The sequence below is a fragment of the Phyllobates terribilis genome, unplaced genomic scaffold (assembly GCF_046119375.1).
Source record: "Phyllobates terribilis strain yellow unplaced genomic scaffold, ASM4611937v1 Scaffold_5__5_contigs__length_657084704, whole genome shotgun sequence".
In the NCBI taxonomy this organism is placed as follows: Eukaryota; Metazoa; Chordata; class Amphibia; order Anura; family Dendrobatidae; genus Phyllobates; species Phyllobates terribilis.
The window spans coordinates 328,007,317-328,027,248 of NW_027362765.1; the positions used below are offsets into that span (position 1 = coordinate 328,007,317).

At 46.6% G+C, this 19,932-nt stretch overlaps 1 protein-coding gene across 1 annotated transcript in view; it reads right to left on the bottom strand.

Moving 5' to 3' along the window:
• The window catches only part of STX3 (syntaxin 3), a 115,438-nt gene extending 107,763 nt beyond the window's left edge, over positions 1-7,675 (bottom strand). The window contains exon 1 of the mRNA XM_073684595.1: positions 7,296-7,675. Coding sequence (XP_073540696.1) covers positions 7,296-7,325 — 30 coding nt within the window. The 5' untranslated portion in view covers positions 7,326-7,675. The remainder of the gene's footprint in view (positions 1-7,295) is intronic.
• Positions 7,676-19,932: the final 12,257 nt, after the last annotated feature.

Below are 19,932 nucleotides of genomic sequence, written 5' to 3' on the forward strand. Positions count from 1 at the left end.
GGAACCCGGAGAATTACAGCTCCTTCAAGCTAGAATTCTTGGCGGTGGTGTGGGCAGTAACGGAACGCTTCAAGCATTACCTGGCCTCCGCAAAGTTCACTGTGTACACGGACAACAACCCATTAACACACCTAGACAGTGCAAGACTTGGTGCCCTGGAACAGCGGTGGATGGCCCGTTTCTCCAATTATGACTTCATGATAAAGTACCGGGCAGGCAAAACCAATGGCAACGCTGACGCCCTGTCAAGAATGCCTCACTTACCTGAAGGTGACGAAGACCCAGAAGAGCTGGAGGAGGTAGAACTCCCCGCGTTTCACCGGTATGGAGCCGCTCAATACTCCCACCGCGTGAAGGAGGAAGATTTAACAACCGTTATGATCAATCCCCTACCTCACCACAGCTGGGCCGAGACCCAAGATAGTGACCCTGCAATCCGCCTGGTGAAAGATCTGCTGACCCAGGAAGATGCCCGCTTAGATCCGGATGCTCCAGAGGAAGCCAAACAACTATGGAAAGAGAAGAGCAAGCTGTTCCTCTATGAAGGCAAGCTGTGCAGAAGACTTGTCAACCACTGGACACACGAGCTGACCTGGCAAGTCGTGGTCCCAAGGCGGGATGCAGCTATGGTCCTGGGGGCTTACCTTGACAGAGCGGGGCACTTCGGTTGGAAGAAACTGGAGTTCCTGCTAAGAGGACGGTTCTTTTGGGTCGGCATGAGAGGGGCTGTAGAGAAGTGGTGCAGGGACTGTGGCCCTTGTAACTTAAGGAGAAAAGACCGCACCAGCCAGAAGACACCCTTGAAGCCCATCGTCACCCAGCAGCCTCTTGAGCTGGTAGCTCTGGACCACATCAAATTGGCTCCAAGCCGGTCAGGATACATCTATGCCCTGACAATCGTGGACCACTATTCCCGTTTTCTAGTGGTGGTCCCGGTAAAAGACTTGACAGACCAAACGGCGGCCAGAGCCTTCCAGCAATACTTCTGACGTCCACACGGGTATCCGGAACAGGTCCTGACGGACCAGGGTCCAGTGTTCGAGGCTGAAATCTTCCAAGAGTTCTGCAACCTCTATGGCTGTAAGAAGATTCGGACAACGCCTTACCACCCACAAACCAACGGGATGTGTGAGAAAATGAACAATATAGTCATTGATCTCCTGAAGACGTTGCCCCTGGAGGAATGCAGCCTGTGGCCAGAAAAACTGCCGGACCTGATAGACTTATACAACCATATCCCGGTGAATGCTACAAACTGCACCCCGGCTTACCTGATGCGAGACAGACAAGGTAAGCTGCCCATAGACCTGGAGATGAGAGTCCTAATGCCTGAGGACACCTCCCCGGATGCGGACTGGGATACGGAAAGGCGACTGCAGTACAAGAAGGTACAGGAGGGTGTGGAGAAGAGCCTGGCCCTGGTGAGAGAAAGGCAAGAAAGACTCTTCAACCAACACGCCCCTGCTGGTCCCCTAGAACCTGGTGAGCAGGTCCTGAAGCGAAAGAGAAGGCTACATAAGTTGGACGACCAGTGGGAAAGGGAACCCTACACCGTACTGCAGTCTGATCACAACAACTCGAAGGTGTGAGTGATCACCAAGGATGGAGGAGAAACCACTAGTACCGTCTCCAGAGACCACCTAAAAAGGTGCCCCGAGCAACTCCGTAGTGCAGAAGAGGATCAAAGTGACCTTGAACCCGCAGAGGACAAGGAAGAAATGATCAGCACCATTCTCGGAGAGTTCCCTCAGTCCTGGACTCGAATAAACGATGCCATAGTGGTACCCGTCCTGCATTTCCTGCAACCGGATCAGGAACAACCTACACCAGAGCCGGAAGGTGAAGAAGAGCAAGCAGTTCCAGAGGCAGAAGAGGCGGTACCAGCAGCCCAGAAGAATCAACCCTCTGCTGACAGTGAGCCTGCCATGCCTGTGGTAAGCCAGAGGACCCGCAGACAGCTGCCTACCCTGCCTGTAAGTCTAGCCAGTGACTGTACCCTAAATGGTAGTGAAGAAAACCAGGTTAGACCACCACCAGTGGGTTACGCTGGTCAACCAGGAGCACAAAGGGGAAGATACCCGCTCGCTGGAGAATATAGGGTGCACTAAAACTGTAAACAACCCTGTTGCCAAGTGTTGAAATGTTTGCAAAGTTACATGCATGATTAGTAATTGTGTATTTCAGCTTCTTACAGTTACCGTACGGGCTCAAAGGTTATGAACTTTTAATAACCGGGACTTTGTATGGACTGCGTTTGGAGCCTGACCAAGGAATGAACTAAGACTGTAAAGGACTTGGGGCTAGGACAGACCCCCACCTGGTTAAGGCTCCCCGTTGTGTTGGTGAAATGGACACCTGGTCACAGACCACACTGTGACCTTAAGAACTCAACCTGTGCATCGTTTGTCTTTGCTTGCCTAATAATGTTTTTATGGTCATGCATATTACTTGTTTCTTGTTTAGTGCCGGAGTACTACATTTTACTAGGGGGGAATGTGTCACCCTGGCCTGGATGCCACAAATATAATAAAGCTGTGTCTGAGAGTAAGGGGGAGGTCCTCTAGTCAAGGACCATTAGCATGCAGCACCTCCTGTCCCAGGCCAGTAGGGGGAGCAGGCTGCCCCTATAAAAGCTGGAGCTGGGGGCAGGGTTAGGAAGAACTGGACAACTTGTCTCTGGATTGAGAGGTGTCCCAGAGCAGGGACAGACAGTTGTGTTGCAGCCTAAGAGGACGTGTGGCAGTAGGAGAGCCACGAGCCAGGGACAAGAGGCGAAGTGAGCCTGTCCTGGCAGATAAAGAAACTAATCTACCAGACTTTGGTGTCTGAGGCTGGGAGGATTCCAAGTCTTACAGCAGATAACCAGTCCGCAGGGGACTGTATGTTCCTTGGCCTAAGAAGCCCGGAGGCTCCACCACAGCAGAAGGGACCAGCAAAGCCGTACCAGGCCGGGAGTAGAAAGGGACCCAAGTTGCAAGCCATAGGGGCGAGAGGACACGGTGAGCTCGGGAACGTGGGCTGTTCCACTACAAGGAGGGAAATAGCCAGAAAGAGCACAGAGAGCACGGTAGGCCTACACCCTCACCCTGACCAGGGTCAGCTTCCCACTTGTTCTCAGACATCCAGGCCCCCTACTAGCCGGAACTGTTTCTGGGTCATTTTACCTGTTCTAATAAAGACCCTGAACGGTTTAAGAGGCCTCCGTTTCCTGGCTATCGCGGTCGGAATCATCCCCTCCATCATCCATTATATATACTGCCCTGGGGCCATACTCCTCCCGTGGGGAGTTGAACTATTCAGTGCTGCACATTTATATCAGCCCCAGCGGTCTGCACTGCAGCGGCGGTTAGCCCTGACCGCAATCTACGGGTGACGTAGTCGGACATTGCAAAGCACATAGTAGACTACCACTGGTCTGACCACCCTGAGACACGGACCGGGTTGCCACTACTACCCCCATCATTGCCCTGTTGCCCGGATCCGAGTGCCCCACGGCCCAGGGGGCAAGTCACTTTTCTTCAGCAGGGACAGGGAAGCTGGTCGGAGCTGATGGGAAGATGGATGGAGCTAAATACAGTGCAATCCTGGAGGAAAACCGGTTAGAGGCTGCAAAACACTTGAGACTGGGGCACAGGTTCACCTTCCAGCAGGACAATGACCCTAAACATACTGTCAGAGCTTCAATGGAATGGTTTAGATTAAAGAAGTTGGCCACTACTTTTAAATATCCATAGGATAGAGCATCAATGTCTGATCGTCTGGGATCCGGCACCCCCGCCGATCAGCTGTTACAGGTGTTGGTGGCAGCGGCTGCTGGCCTGACGTGCTTTCTTGCAGAGCTTGGCCATCTAGCTGTAGTGACCACCGTGGGATACTGCACATCTGCCTCCTATTCAATTCAATGGAGGCAGATGTGTAGTACCTCGTGGTGGCCACTACAGCTAGATGGCCAAGCACCGCAGGTAAGAACTTTCGTCAGGCAGCCACCGCTGACACCGATAACAGCTGATCGGCGGGGGTGAAGGACCTCAGCCAATCAGACATTGATGCCCTATCCTCGGATAGGGAATGAATGTAAAAGTACTGGCCAACTTTAACGCATATTCATGTGTGTGAGCGGCCCAGTCACAGACCAGGCCAAAATCCCATTGAGAATCTGTGGCAAGACTTGAAAATTACTGTTCACAGACTCTCCATCCAATCTCACTGTGCAAAAAAAAAAGGACAAAACATTTCAGCATCTGGATGTGCAAAGCTGGTAAAGACATACCCCAAAAGACTTGCAGCGGTAATTGCAGCTAGAGGTGGTCCTGCAAAGCATTGACTAAGGATGAATACAAATGCACGTCATAATTTTCAGATTTATATTTTTAAAAGAATTATCATTATCATTTCCTCACACTTCACAATACTTAGTACTTATTGTTGGTATATCACATAAAATCCCAAGAAAATACATTTGAATTTGTGGGTGTATGAATACTTTTTGGGGCGGCCTTTGATTCATGTTGACCGTAGGTCCATGCTCCACCATTTACTTCAGGAGGCCACAGGATGTCTTAGCAACGTGTCTTGCCAGGGATCCAGGGCACATGTTATTTCTTGACTCTGCCCGCACCAGGAGCAGGAAGACAGGGGACATCTTGCAGTCTGTGCCCGATGCAGGTGGCGAGCTGAAGAGATGTCACCATGTTGCCTGTGCTGGGCGCACACTGCAGGTAGTAGGAAGATCAGAAATATCTAAACTGGTTATTTTTATATATATATATTTTTTTAAATTTGCACAAATGGGTTATAGGAGGACCATTATGTGGAGCCCAAAGACAGCATGCTGTGCATGTAAGCCAAATGTACAAAGTAAGCCATTAGAAATAAGCACATAAGAAAGCATTTGAGATTAACAATTGGTGGGTCGGCTGCCGAATAAGCTTTGTCTCCCTCCTGTGGGCCTGAGGAGATGAGCTCCGGCTAGTCCGACCTCTTTCCTCTGAGCAACTTCTATAAACCTCTTTTTATGAATAATCAAAGCAACGTTGGAAAAATGGTAAATGAAGTAATGTCAACCTTCTCTAACCAAAAGGATTGGATGGAGGTGACATTTGCCAAGATGGAGGATTGTAATGATAAGACCAACACCAACAGGCCAGGTGGTCTGAATTTCATTTCTATTATAGAGACACCTTTGATTTTTGTACCATTATTCAATACTTTTTAGCTACTACACTATTAACAGTTTCCCTCACTATGAAAATCTAGTTTATAACCAACTAATCTAGAACAGCAGGGTCGTCAGGCTTTTCTCATCACATGACCACTCTGATCCAGGAGGTGGTCGGAGATCCCCTTTATCCAGTTTACTCTTGTAGATTAAATTGATTAGTAGGTCAGCTGGCCATGTGTAATGCTGTGCTCCGATACGTGATGCTCATTCTTACAAATCCACCAACAAGCCAGATATGTATATGACATTCATGACTTTTAACATTTCATTTTTTGCTCCTTTATGTAATTTTTATATAAGAGTAAATACAAATGAAATACTCTTTTTTGCTAACATGATGTGATAAATATCATCGCCACAAATTCCTCAATGGGCTGCTTTTCCCATCCCATCCACTGAAAGGCCACATATCCACACATAGCGTAAAAAAACTCCTGACAGAGTATCGCACAATTATTATTTTTTTTACATTGCTCATCTCACACCAGTCATCACAGGTTATATTGATCCATGACAAAAATTGTGGCAGCTCAGTGGTTAGAACTGCTGCTTTGCCAGCACTGGCGTCCTGGGTTCGACTACCACCAAAGACAAAGAGTTTGTATGTTCTCCTTGTTTTTTGTGAAGGATTATTCCAACAATTCAAAGACATACTGATAGGAAATGGCATATTGTGAGCCCCATTGGGAACAGTGATGAGGATGTCTGTATGGCGCAAGTACAATAAATAAAACTGCTATCTGTGGTGATAAGGAGGCAGAAACTGACGGAAAGATGACAAAAGGGAACTCTTCTCCGTTTATTTTTTCTTCTTAGGTGCCGAAATTATTATTAATCTTGACATCTAAAGCGTTAAATAGACAGGATCTAAGTTTTCTAAGGAGGAATTAAACACTGGTTGACATACAGTATTTCCTTACAGATTACACCAATGATTGTTGAAAGTCCCAGTAACACGACACCTGGTGATAAACTTACCATCTGGGCATCTAAATAGTCGAAAATCCCATTAACAGGAAATCATGAAAACAAAATTTGTAATTGAGCCATTAACAGTTTATATCGCTAGTTATTCAGGAGCTAGAGGGGAGAAGCCGAAATGTTTGAGCACCATTGGTTTTACCATTCTTACAAACAAGGTGGCTGAAGATACTACTGCATACACTCTTTATTAGGGACACCATCCTCAATACATGCTATTTGTACTATAAGATATATCATTTCTAAGTATATATACTGTATATATATATATATATATATATATATATATATATATATATATATATATATATATATATATATATATATATATATATAACTTCTATGAATCATAAAATGAACAGTTCTAGAGTAAATTCCACGTCCCTATTCTAATACATGCAAATGATTCTTGCATCTATAGTGACATTCTGCCCTAGATGGTGATGTAATGGTGCCACACACCATACTTCTCATATATCTTATCCAGGAGAACCCATCCATTTCAAGTCAACGTAACATCACTAGATGCTGCTAACTATTTAATAGTCCAACTGCAATAGAAATCAATCAGCTTTGTAAAAAATGAAGACTTGGGCAAAGCAAGAACTTGAGATGCGCTGACTCAATCTCAGCCGGCTACAGATTTAGTGGACGCAGTCATAGATGATTAATAATTGTGCAACTTGTGATCTGTGGCCGAGACTGTCTGCCTGAAGTCATCAAGTTTCCATAGCCCTATAATTTAATTGATGGACGTTGACTTGAGCAAAATTATGACTTTAAAAGATTTAAGAAATGTATAGCTTAGATATAAAGGGGAAGTATAATGAGCGGAGTGAGTTTTTACCCATTTACTGCCATATTTACTATTAATCTACAACTGGAAGAGTTGATGCTACTTTTAATGGGCAATTATGTGGGTAGATTTGTGGTATTTCATATTAGGGTGTTGTCTGCAGTTCAGGACTGTGTGGTGTAGTAGTGTCACATATTGTGACTGACCCTGGGATTTCACAGCGGCAGAACTTGTCCGACTGGTTCCCAACTGATCAGCATCAACTCCCATTCCAGGACCAGTCCATGTTTCACTCACCGCTTTCAGCTGCTCCAGTCGGTCCTTCATGGTGCTGAAGGTCTCTAGTTGGTCACTAGTTGTCTCTCTGATTTATTATGTCCAGGGACTGTCCAGGATCAAAACTTGAATGAGATGATTTGTACTCTCTGCTCCTCTATAACTCCCATTCTTCTTGACCTCTTGAAGGACCAGACAAGATCCAATCAAACAATGTCTCTCTAGGTTTCAATGTCTCTCGCTTTCGTTCTCTTTTCACAGTCTTGCTGTCTGATCTGGTTGTCCTGTGTTCAGTTAATTCCCTTGCAGTCTCTGTGTTACACTGATCTGGTGTGTCACATACACACAACTCCTCCCTAATCCTACCAGGAAGAGAGCTAGGGGGAAGGAAGGGAGGGAGGGTGATGGTGTACAGAGACTGGGAGAGATGACCTCACCTCTTACCTGAGCAGGTGTGTATGAGTGGAACCGCCCACATCCAGCCACGCAGCTCGCTATACAGGGAAGACACCGAGCTAATAATATCATACCTGGGAAATTGGGGCAGATCTTTCAGAAAGGTTACAACTGATAACTACTAGTGGCAATGAACACTCCTTTTCTTCTTCAATGCCAGTTTCAGAGAACACAGTAATTCTTCATGACGAAGTACATAATTAGGGTATGTGCACACGATCCGGACAGGCAGCGGTTTGGACGCAGTATACTTTATGCTGCATTCAAATGGCTGCGCTATACTGAACGCAGGTGAATCCGCATGTGTCACTGAACCATGCGGATTCACCGCATTCAATACATTGTACTGATCTAATTTCTCTTGCGGAGACTAGTGAGTCTGCAAAAGAAATTGACATGCTGCTGTGCTGCGGCAATATTAAGATTAAACACTTTTCTCCTTTCTTTAAAAAGAAAAATAGAAAAAAAAATTACCAAAACTGCACATATTACCTTTGAGGCCCCATCAGAATGCCACTGTCTCATGCCACAATGTGTACCCATCATGCAGAATGGAGAATTCATAATCCTCTAAAGTCCAAAAAATATTCTTTGTCTGTTTATGAACAGGAATAAATAAATAAGATCTATCTATCCATCCCATATTATCTATCTATCTATCATCTACCTATCTATCTATTGTAAGGTTTTGAACTCACTCGGCTGCGATTGAGGTAGGCACACAAAGCATTTTCGTCAGAGTATCCAGGCTGGTTTATTTTGACAGCATAAACCGTTCATGAAGCAAACACAAAACAGCCTTTTCCGGCACAAAAAGATATAGCAGAAAAAAAGTCAAAATAACAAGTCCATATACAGCACGGCCTCAGCCGTTTAAATGAAGTGCTTTTCTTGGATTTCAGCAGGTCTGAGCAGCACATGCAAGGCCCTGTTCACCTTGCAAAACACACAGAGTGAGACTGGCGCAGCTGCCTTAAATCAGACCTTACAAGACCTGGACTGGAGGTAAGTGAGCAGCTGATCCCCCCCCAGCTCTTTCAGCTGCTTGTAAAAACCCCCATTATACCTCTCAGCACTATGTGTGCTGCAGCCTGCTTTTCAGAGTTCTACATCACCAAGACTTTGTACCTTGGGGACACATACCACCCGTCCACGACCTTACATATTCCCCCCTCTTCCCAAACCCAGGGGGCTTGGCACCTTCTGCCAACATACAATAGACCCTTGACAGGGCATCAGCATTCCCATGTTGTTTCCCAGGCCTATGCTCCACCTGGAAACTAAAATCCTGTAGGGCTATGAACCACCTAGTTACCCGGGCATTGTTCCCCTTCTTTTCTCGCATCCACCTCAGTGGGGCATGTACCAACACTAATCTGAACCTTCTACCTAACAGGTAATATCTCAGAGTGTCCAACGCCCACTTGATGGCTAAACATTCTTTTTCCACTATGGAGTAGTTCTTCTCACACGCGGACAACTTCCGACTGAGGTACATTACTGGGTGTTCCTCTCCATTAATCTCCTGGAACAAGACTGCTCTCAGCCCGACATCCAATGCTTCTCTCTGGACAACAAACTGTTTGGAGAAGTTAGGCGCCACCAAGACTGGCTGTTTACAGAGGACCAGTTTTAGTTCCTGGAAGGCCGCCTCAGCTTCCGGGGACCACTTAGCCATAGCCGACTTCGTCCTTTTCAGAAGATCTGTCAGCGGGGCGGCTATCAGGGCAAAGTTAAGGTGAAATCTTCGATAGTAGCCCAGGATGCCTAGAAATACCCTGACCTGCTATTTCGAGATGGGCTGTGGCCAGTTCTGGATCTTCTCAACCTTATTTATTTGTTGCTTTATTTCCCCTCTACCAACCACATAGCCCAGATACTTGGCTTCCTCCATCCCCATAGCACATTTCTTTGGGTTGATGGTAAAGCCCGCCTTCCTTAGGGTGTCAAGTATGGCTTGAACTTTGCGCAGGTGACTTTCCCAGTTCTGGCTGAATATGATGATGTCATCTAAGTAGGCCGCTGCATACTTTTTGTGGGGTGCTAAGATCCGGTCCATGGCTCTCTGGAAGGTGGCCGGAGCTCCCTGCAACCCAAACAGCATTCTGACGGTTTGATAACATCCATCTGGCGTCGAGAAGGCCGTCTTCTCTTTGGCCTCTTTGGACAAGGGAATTTGCCAGTATCTTTTGGTGAGATCCAGGGTGGTGATGTACCGAGCGGGTTCTAGCTTTTCAATAAGTTCATCTACCCTAGGCATTGGGTAGGCGTCAAACTTCCAGACCTCGTTTAGCTTCCTATAGTCGTTGCAAAACCACCATTCTCCATCTGGTTTCAGCACTAAGACTATGGGATTGGACCAGCCACTCTTGGACTCTTCAATGACTCCTAGGTTAAGCATCCGCTTCACTTTTTTTCGAGATCACATCTCTGCGGGCCTCTGGGATCCGGTGCGGTTTTAGGTTGATGCAAATATGAGGCTCTGTGAGTACCTCATGCTCTATGACCTGAGTGAACCCTGGAAACGCCGAAAACCAGTCTTTATTTCGCTGTGGCAACTCTTTGCACTCTTTCTTTTGGGCGCATGACAGCGACACTGCCACCTTGACTGCTTTCATATCGATGTTAGCCTCAGCCACTAAACAGGGAACTTCCATGGGCTTCCTATCTCGCCATGGCTTAATCAAGTTAACATGGTAAATGTGGTAGGGCTTCCTCTTCCCCGGTAGGTGGATTTTATAGTTGACTTCCCCAACTTTCTATACCATCTCATAGGGACCCTGCCACTTGGCCATGAACTTGCTCTCTACTGTGGGCACAAGCACTTGATCTCCTTGGTTGAACTGTCTCACCCTGGCCGACCTATTATACACCCTGGACTGTGCCTCTTGTGCCTTGAGGAGGTGCTCCTTTACAATGGGCATCACGTTGGCTATCCTCTCTTGCATCTGGGCAATGTGTTCCACCACGCTGCTATAGGGAGTGGTCTCAGCTTCTCAGGACTCTTTCGCCACATACAGGAGTCCTCGGGGGTGTCGGCCATAGAGTAGTAAAAATGGTGAGAAAACTGTGGAAGCTTGAGGAACTTCCCAGATGGCGAACAACAGATAGGGAAGCAGACAGTCCCAGTCTCGGCCATCCTTTTTCACTGCTTTTCTCAACATTGCCTTCAAGGTTTTGTTAAACTCTACCAGTCCGTCCGTCTGGGGATGGTACACGGAGGTTCTCAGTTGTGCAATCTGCAGTGTCTTGCACAATTCACTCATGACCTTCGACATAAATGGAGTTCCTTGGTCTGTGAGGATCTTCTTAAGCAACCCCGTTCTGGAAAATATGTGGACTAACTCACAGGCTATACACCTGGAGGAGGAGTTTCGTAGTGGTATGGTCTCCGGATACTATGTAGCATAATCCAATACCACTAGGATATACTGATGCCCTCAGGTGGACTTGACCAGGGGCCCCACTAGATCCATAGCTATGCGTTCAAATGGGACCTCGATGACAGGTAGCGGTACTAGGGGACTGCAGAAGTGTGCCACCGGGGAGGTTAGCTGGCATGTGGTGCAGGAACGACAATATCTCATTATTTCTCTGTAGCAACCTGGCCAGCAGAATCTCTGGAGAATCTGTTCCTGAGTCTTATCTGCTCCCAGGTGACCACCCAACACATGGGAATGAGCCATGCGTCTATAGGACCCTGGCACTAGCAACTCCTCTATTATCTCACCCCTTGGCTTTGTTACTCTGTACAGCAAATCCCCATTCACAGCAAAATGAGGGAACCGACTGTTGGCCCCCGGTTCCCGAGGCACTCCGTTTAACACGGTAACATTTTTGAATGCCCCTTTCAAAAGTTAAATCCCTGAGTTGGGCAGTTCCAAAGTTTCCCTTGGACACCTCCAGCTCAGGGATATTGGCCTCAGGGGATGCTACCTCATCCTCATCGCCCACAAACACACACATGGGAAACTCATCCATTACAGCCTGTGGCGAGGTTTCTTCAGGGGTGATCTGGCTGTTGTCCGAGCAACCAGGCATCCCCGCTTTCCCCCACATGTCCCAGAATAACGCAAAGTCCCGTCCAATTATTATGGAATGCAATAAGTCCTTAACGACCCCCACTTCATGAGATGTGGTGCAACAGTCCGTGTTTACATCCACCAGGGCCACAGGATAGTTTTTAGCATCCCCATGTATACACTGGACATCCACCACCTTCCCAGGAACCAGCCGATGAGGGAGTGTGGCCCTTATCAGAGTCACCAAACTTCCTGAGTCTAACAGTCCAGACACTTGCACCCCATTTACGGACACTGAGCACACCTGAGGGCCCTCACCATGTTGAGGAACTGCGCTGCAGGTGGGACAGGCCAAATAGGAGCAACGCCGGCCTATGTTGCAGAACATTGGCCATTGGCTCAGAATTCATGGGACACCGGGCATCTATATGGCCAGGGGCATGACACCTCCAAGGATGGAATAGGCCTGATTATCCAGCTGCGATTCAGCTGCCTCCTGGGACTTTGGACGCCCACTCAGTGAAGATTTAGTCCTCTTCTTTTGGGAGCCCCAGAATGGTGACCTAACCCCTGCTTCAACACCCAGGGAATCCTCTACCGCCCGGTACCTCTATACTAGGCCCACTAGGTCGTCTGCATTTGGGGATCTCCCTGGGCAACCCAGGACTGAATTGGCTTGGGCAGTGTGTGGATAAACCAATCCATGACCACTCTCTCGACCATCTGGGCTGGGGAACAAGACTCTGACTGCAGCCACTTCTGTACCAGGCGCAGAAGATCAAACATTTGTGATCAAGGAGATTTGTCCCTGTGGAAGTCCCAGAGGTGGACTAGTTGTGCCCTGACTGCGAGGGCTACGCCCAGCCGCGCCTGGTTCTCAGCCTTAAATTTGCTATACTCCTTAGCATCCTGCAGGGCCAGATCAAAGTACGCCTTCTGTGGTTCCCCGGTCAGGTATGGCGCTAGAACCTCCGCCCATTGCTCCAGTGGTAGCCTCTCACAGTCCGCCACCCTCTCGAATATGGTCAGGAACGCCTCGACGTCATCCCCCGGAGTCATCTTTTGCAATGCCCCTCTCACGGTTTTCCTCACCTGGGTCTCGTCGCTTCGGCTTGGAGGTGGGGTGGTTGCCCTGTCACGGATCACCTTGGCTGCTTGTGCATCTGCTGCTGCTGTTTCTGCTGATGCTGCTGGAGATTAGCCTGCACTAGTTGCTTTATCAGCTCCTCCATGCTGCCGGACGACCCTTGCTGGCTGGCGGCCTTCACCCAGGACATATACGGTTTTCTGTAGCAATGATAAAAAGAAAAGAGATGCGCTGCAAACCACTCATAAAATTCCAAAAGAGTGATTCCTACCTGCCTTAGAGAAAATGGTAGTCCAAATGAAGATATACGCATGCAGCTTCCAGGGGTCCTTTGAAGAAGTCACAACTGCAACTAGAGGTGATGGACAAGTGCCGGAGTCTGTAGAACAAGCCGTGAGTGTTGCAGAAAATGGGTTCAAATGGCCGGAGATACAGGGCTGCAGAGACTCTCAGAGACTCGGGCTTTCAGGTACATGCAGCAGTTGCACTAGGTGGATACAGGAATGAAGATCATGGGTGAGAAGGACTGCAGACAGCCTGATAGGTGTGCCGGTCGGTCACACCTGCGGGACAGCTGATAATCAAGGATGTGAGCGCTTAGTATCTGTGTGACGTCACAACAGCTGCGGGATTCCACTGAGGGAAAAAAGTCCAGCGCTTATCCAACGCGTTTCCGAGGTCACGGCCTCCCTGTACTTCTGCATGTCACATTACACTTTTAGGGGACAGACGGATGCTCTTATCCATCAGGTCACCAGCAGCAGCGCTGAATACACATTCTGAGAGAACACTGGCTGCCTGGCATGACAAAACCTCCAAGGCGTGACATTTTTCCATTTTTGAAGACTGAAATGCAAAGGGGTCCAACGTCCCCCGATGGCATTGATATTGAGCGTGAGATACTTCTGCACCATACTCTCCAGTTGTTCACTATGTGTCAGACTTGTACTCTGTTCTGCTGGTGCATGGGCTGGTCTAAAAAAATGTGTGAAATGACTCACAGAAATTTCTTCTGCCAGTGTTAATGCCAGTGCATTGATGACTTGATGTTCCCGGAGTTGGAAGTCTAGAGCTGCGATGCATCCTGTGTGCCTCACTGCTGTCTTGGGGAAAACAACTCTTAAGATTGTATACCAGCGTGTTTCGATACTCCCATGAGCGTGGAGAGGGGGTGAATATTCATACCCTTTAATAGCAGGCAGACGCGATCGCCCGGCAGCAGCAGGAGCCGCGCTGCTGATACACTGTGTACCGCTATTAAGTAGCATGAAATTTTGGAGGAAAAAAGTGCGTCTTATAGTCCGAAAAATGCGGTAAGTAAATTAGAATACTTTATAACAACAGCTTGACAAATGTTTTTAAAATCCAAAATGTTGGCCTACTGAAATGTGTGTTCAGTAAATGCACTCAATGCACTCAATACTTGGTCAGGGCTCCTTTTGCATCAATTGCGGCATCAGTGTGGCGTGGCATGGAGGCGATCAGCCTGTGGCACTGCTGAGGTGTTATGGAAGCCCAGGTTGCTTTGATAGCAGCCTTCAGCTCGTCTGCATTGTTGGGTCTGATGTCTCTCATCTTCCTCTTGACAATACCCCATAGATTCTCCATGGGGTTAAGGTCAGGCAAACTTGCTGGCCAATCAAGAACAGTGATAATGTTGTTTTTAAACCTGATATTGGTACTTTTGGCAGTGTGGACAGGTGCCAAGTCCTGCTGGAGAATGAAATTTCCATCTCCAAAAAGCTTGTCAGCAGAGGGAAGCATGAAGTGCTCTAAAATTTCCTGGTAGATGGCTGCGCTGACTTTGGTCTTGATAAAACACAGTGGACCTACACCTGCAGATGACATGGCTCCCCAAACCATCACTGATTGTGGAAACTTCACACTAGGCCTCAAGCAGCTTGGATTGTGTGCCTCTCCACTCTTCCTGCAGACTCTGGGACCTTTCCAAATGAAAATTGGAACTCTAGGACCTTGTGGAGAGTGTCAATGACTGCCTTCTGGACATCTGCCAAGTCAGCAGTTTTCCCCATGATTGTGGAGCCTACTGAAACAGACTAAGGAACCTTTTTAAACGCTTAGGAAGCCTTTGCAGGTGTTTTTTGTTAATTATTGTAATTTACTGAGATAATGATTTTGTGTTTTCATTGGCTGTGAGCCATAATCATCAACATTAACAGAAATAAACACTTGAAATAGATCACTCTGTTTGTAATGACTCTATATAATATCTGAGTTTCACTTTTTTTTATTGAAGAACTGAAATAAATTATCTTTTTGATGATATTCTAATTTAGTGAGATGCACCTGTATGTGTGCCAAAAAACACCTAACTGTTTATACCGTTCAGGACGCTGTGGCCCACGCTCACGAGCCCAGGGGTATGAGTTGACGGAGAACAGTGCTGCATCACCCACTCACCAGTGTACCAGAGATCAGCTCCTGCTGCACAGTCAGCTCCCAAATCGAAGTGTGGCGGGACCAAGTGGGAGGGGAGAAGGAGACTGTCTCATCCAAACTCACTCCACTGCACTCCACCAATGTAGTGGAGATCGACTCCCACTAAACTAACCTGTGTGTTTGATTCAGCAGCTGCTTCACCAATCTGTGACCGGCCTCCTCTGCTGCATTCACCGCCCACATCAAATATCTATACGAGGATGTACAGCAGGATGTGGGCATACACAAAGGGACACATTGCTTTGTTCTGGGTATTTTGTGTTTTCGAAATAGCTGGTGCATTACCACTTTTATTTCTAATTCCACCAAGTAATTTTCGCAAACATGGAGGTTAAAGTCGGCAGTCACTCTATGTGAATGTAGACTTTTGAATCCTCACAGCAAGTGCACTGCACACTGTGAAGATTCTCTGGCGCCGGCAGCGAGGAAATATTTGCATACAAGCGGGCCCACTTTGACTAAACTTCCACGACCTCTCTCGATACAAGTGAATTGAGTGAGGCAGGTCATGTCTAGTCAACTAACCGTAACTATGCAAATTGTATTCTCCAGGTCACCTGGACACCCGCTCCCTGCACTGGCACTGGAGGGTCCTCACAGTGTGTGGTGCGCATGCTGTAAGGATTCAAAAGTCAGAAGTCATATAGGGTGACTGCAGACTTTAACCTTCAGCCTGGATAACCCCTTGCATTTTCAATTACAGTCGCCCCAGACTATATACTATAGAGCATATTATATTAGTTTAATTCTTGAATACAGGGGACAATATTATATAAAACCCTGGTTGCCTTGTGTGGTTTGTACTGAATAATGGATATTGTTAGAATGACATACATATCCTTTACAGGACATGGAACTGGTTTCAAGCAGCAACTATGGAACGTTGTGCCCGTCTGATGTGCTGGAACACCTTCTGCAACACTACATACATATTCCATGTATTTCAATTCCTTGTTTTAGTTCGGCACTATCTAAGGATTAGTTACAGAAATTTTATACAGATAATAATCACATACGATGAATTCTAGAAACAGTTCTTTTTCAGGAGTCTCATTATGTAGGAGTAGTCTTGTTATGGTGATTGGAGTATAATTGCAGTTATACTCTTATCCATAGGGAGCAGTATTATAGTACTTATATTCTTGTCTTTTGGAGATTGTGTTATACTAGTTCTATTCTTTTCCATAGAGGACAATCTTTTAGTAGGGATATTCTTATACATATGATGCAGTATTAATATAATTACATTTCTCTTCAATTCGTAGCAGTTTTAGTATTCTAATAGCTGCAGTATACTACTTTGGACCCATGAGAGACATGTATGATAGAAGGTTTGCCTTGTTGGTACATACAAATTGGTCAGTTTGTGCACTGACTATAGCAGTAATGCAGTCCAAATTTGATATTTTCAATGTCTGCACACATATTGACTCTTATAGAGGCGGCTGTATTGTTTGGTTTATATTTTATGCAGTCATAGCAGCTTGCACCTGTTCACACTTTTCTGTTAGTACCAGTCAGTGTTAGTTTTTCTTTGTTGTATACAAAGTTATATTTTTGTTCATAGAAGGCAGTATTTTTGTGGCTTGATTCCTATACATAGATGACATTAATAAAATAGTTATATTTTTAAATATATATTTCTAGTAGTTATATTCTAGAACATGAGTGCTGGTGGCTGTATTATAGAAGTGATATTTTGGTACATAAGTATTTGTCTCTGTGGATAATGGCTGCATGGGCTGTAAATTTTCACCAATTTTTAAATTTGCTAATACAGAATTATACTCATTTATTCTTTGAATACCTGTACATTCCAAATAAAAAAATATAATAATAAAATCAGTGTTAATCATATATAAATTAAATTAAATTATGAGCAAAAAGCAGCCTTGACTGGAATTACCCTTAAGCCTTTTATAGATTTACTGTGATTATATTATAAAGTCCAGTAATACGTAGACAATAATATAACACAAAAGTTCCTATTCAGCTTCCAGTTTCCTGTTATGAAGCAGCTTCCTGGACTCCTGTCACTATTTGGCCAAATGTCTTTCAATTCAGATCAGCAAATTATGAAAGGAAATGTACAAGAGCACTATTTCCTGAGCGGAATGTGTTCATGTCACCTTGGATTTTAAGTGATGCTCGTGATCATTTGTTCAGATCTAAAGGTAACTGTGCTCACCGATATATATCGAAGATGACATTTATTCTCACCTCCGGATCATCTCTCACTTCCCACCGACATTCTCCTCCTTGCCGTGTGCTGTGACGCTGCTTTTCTTCTATCCAGCTTCACCCCATGGATCTCTAGTCCCGTTTTTTATGGCTACTAATGTAAACGCTGAGGTCAAGAGCAGAGTATATAAATAAACATCAATTTACAATAATGACCCCTAACTGCTTATAGTATTGTTTTACTCTATGCCTATTGTTGCAAAATAGCTTCATCCTGTTACAAAAATAGTTTGATCACACCTCTTAATTTGGTATCTTTATTATTGTGCTTCCTGTTATCTACTTCTATTATTCTATTCTGTGTCCTTTCTTCCCGGGGATGTCCATAGGAGCATGTTCAGATCATGGATGCCTTGGCTTCATCTGACTGAGGTGGCCTATCAATCATGGTTCTCTACTTTCAGGTGATGCCCTGTTGAGTCACTTGATTACATCCCTAATCTATTTCTCCCTCTTTCTGGTGTGCTATAAGATACAGGTAATATTTCAGAAAATAATTAGTGAGGAACGAGCGTGCTCGCCACTGCTCAGTACTTGCCCGAGCATCTCACTGATCAACATGCTCGGCGAGTATTTCCGGGATGCTCGGACGAGAGATCGGGTTCCCGCACAGCCAATTAACATGCAGGAATTGCCTGCCACTTACTGTAATGCCGTAGCCATATTGGTTGTGGCATTACAGTAATTGACTGGCCGCATAGTGTCATCTGGTTTATATAAGACCTGGTGACCCTATGCTTGTCACAATCTACCCTTCAGACAGGCAGAGTAGGGAGAGCTGCTGCTGAGTGAGGGAGAGATTTGGCGGTTTAATAGTTAGGGATAGGTATTCCACACCAGGATACATATTCATCTGAACTAACAGTCCTTCTGAGGACTAATCCAGCTGCATATATGTAGCACCCTGAGGATTCGGCTGCTACAGGGGTATTACACCTCAAGCCAGAGGTGTGGTATTCCACTCCCGGGTAAGGATGGAGTGTGGAACTGAGCTAGTAGGCTGCATGCACTACATACATCCCATTTCCGGGGGACAGAACGACGGTACTCCCACCAGTATATGTGCAGGTACGACAGCGTCTGTCCCTGGCTGGAGTGGGAGGGGGGTGGAACATCCCAGTAGTGTAGGGGCAGATAGGGGGAGTAGTCTGGGTAAAGCTAGGAGCTCATTGGGTGCTGGTCACCTGGGCTCACACATAGAGGGAGTATATAAGGTGGGCACCATCTTAGATCAGGGTTCAGTTCAGGCAGGAGGAGAAGAGCAGAGGAGCTCAGCCAGGAGGGCTGACAGGGAGCTGTGGCTCCGGCTGGGCCCAGCTCCAGAACAGAGCCTGCTGAGAGAGAGAGAGAGGAGTCAGAAGGACCCAGAGAGAAAGACAGAAGGAACCCCAAGAACCCAGAAACAGACCAGAAAGGGTGAAGGGTTGGCGGACACGGGTAGCGGAACCCAAGCTGGCAGAGGCAGAAGTAAACCTTAGCCAGGAACCGGAGGTCGTGGTCGGGATCTGCCACGACCCTCACCAAATCCACCAGAAAGGCACACCAAGAATAGGGTCAGGGAACCCAGAGGAGGTTTGACCACCAAGAGACCCGAGGGAGCCGGCCAAAGGTGGATCCCTGGTGGGAACGGCCAGGAGGAAGAGAGAGAGACAGGGAAGCTCAGGACCACGCTCCGGACTGCCTGGGGGTTGGCCGAGTCCAGGACCTGGTGGACGCAGCACGGCTCGGGTGGTCACTCAAGGCCAGAGTGACTAAAGCAACATCAGTGAGTAAAAACCCTGAAACTGCATCTCCTGACTCTGCCTCTCCTTCCTGCATCATCACAACCCCCATCATCTACACCTGCTGCCCTGAGGCCATACCCCTCCCGTTGGGGGTTATACCATCACTGCTGCACATATACCACCGGCCTCAGCAGACTGCTCTGCAGCGGCGGCTTCAAAGCCGCACTCAACGGGTGGCGTAGTCGACACTTAACAACATCTACAAAGACTGCCACACACTTAGTTTGACACCCTGGGCACGGACCGGGTCACCGCCACAAGGACTACTACCCCCATACAGATCCGGCTCCGGGTATCCCCTGAACATGGCCCAGGGGGTGCGTCATAAACACTGCTCAAAAAAATAAAGGGAACACTCAAATAACACATCCTAGATCTGAATGAATGAAATATTTTCATTGAATACTTAGTTCTATACAAAGTTGAATGTGCTGACATCAAAATCACACAAAAATCATCAATGGAAATCAAATTTATTAACCAATGGAGGCCTGGGTTTGGAGTCACCCCCAAAATTAAAGTGGAAAAACACACTACAGGCTGATCCAACTTTGATGTAATGTCCTTAAAACAAGTCAAAATGAGGCTCAGTATTGTGTGTGGCCTCC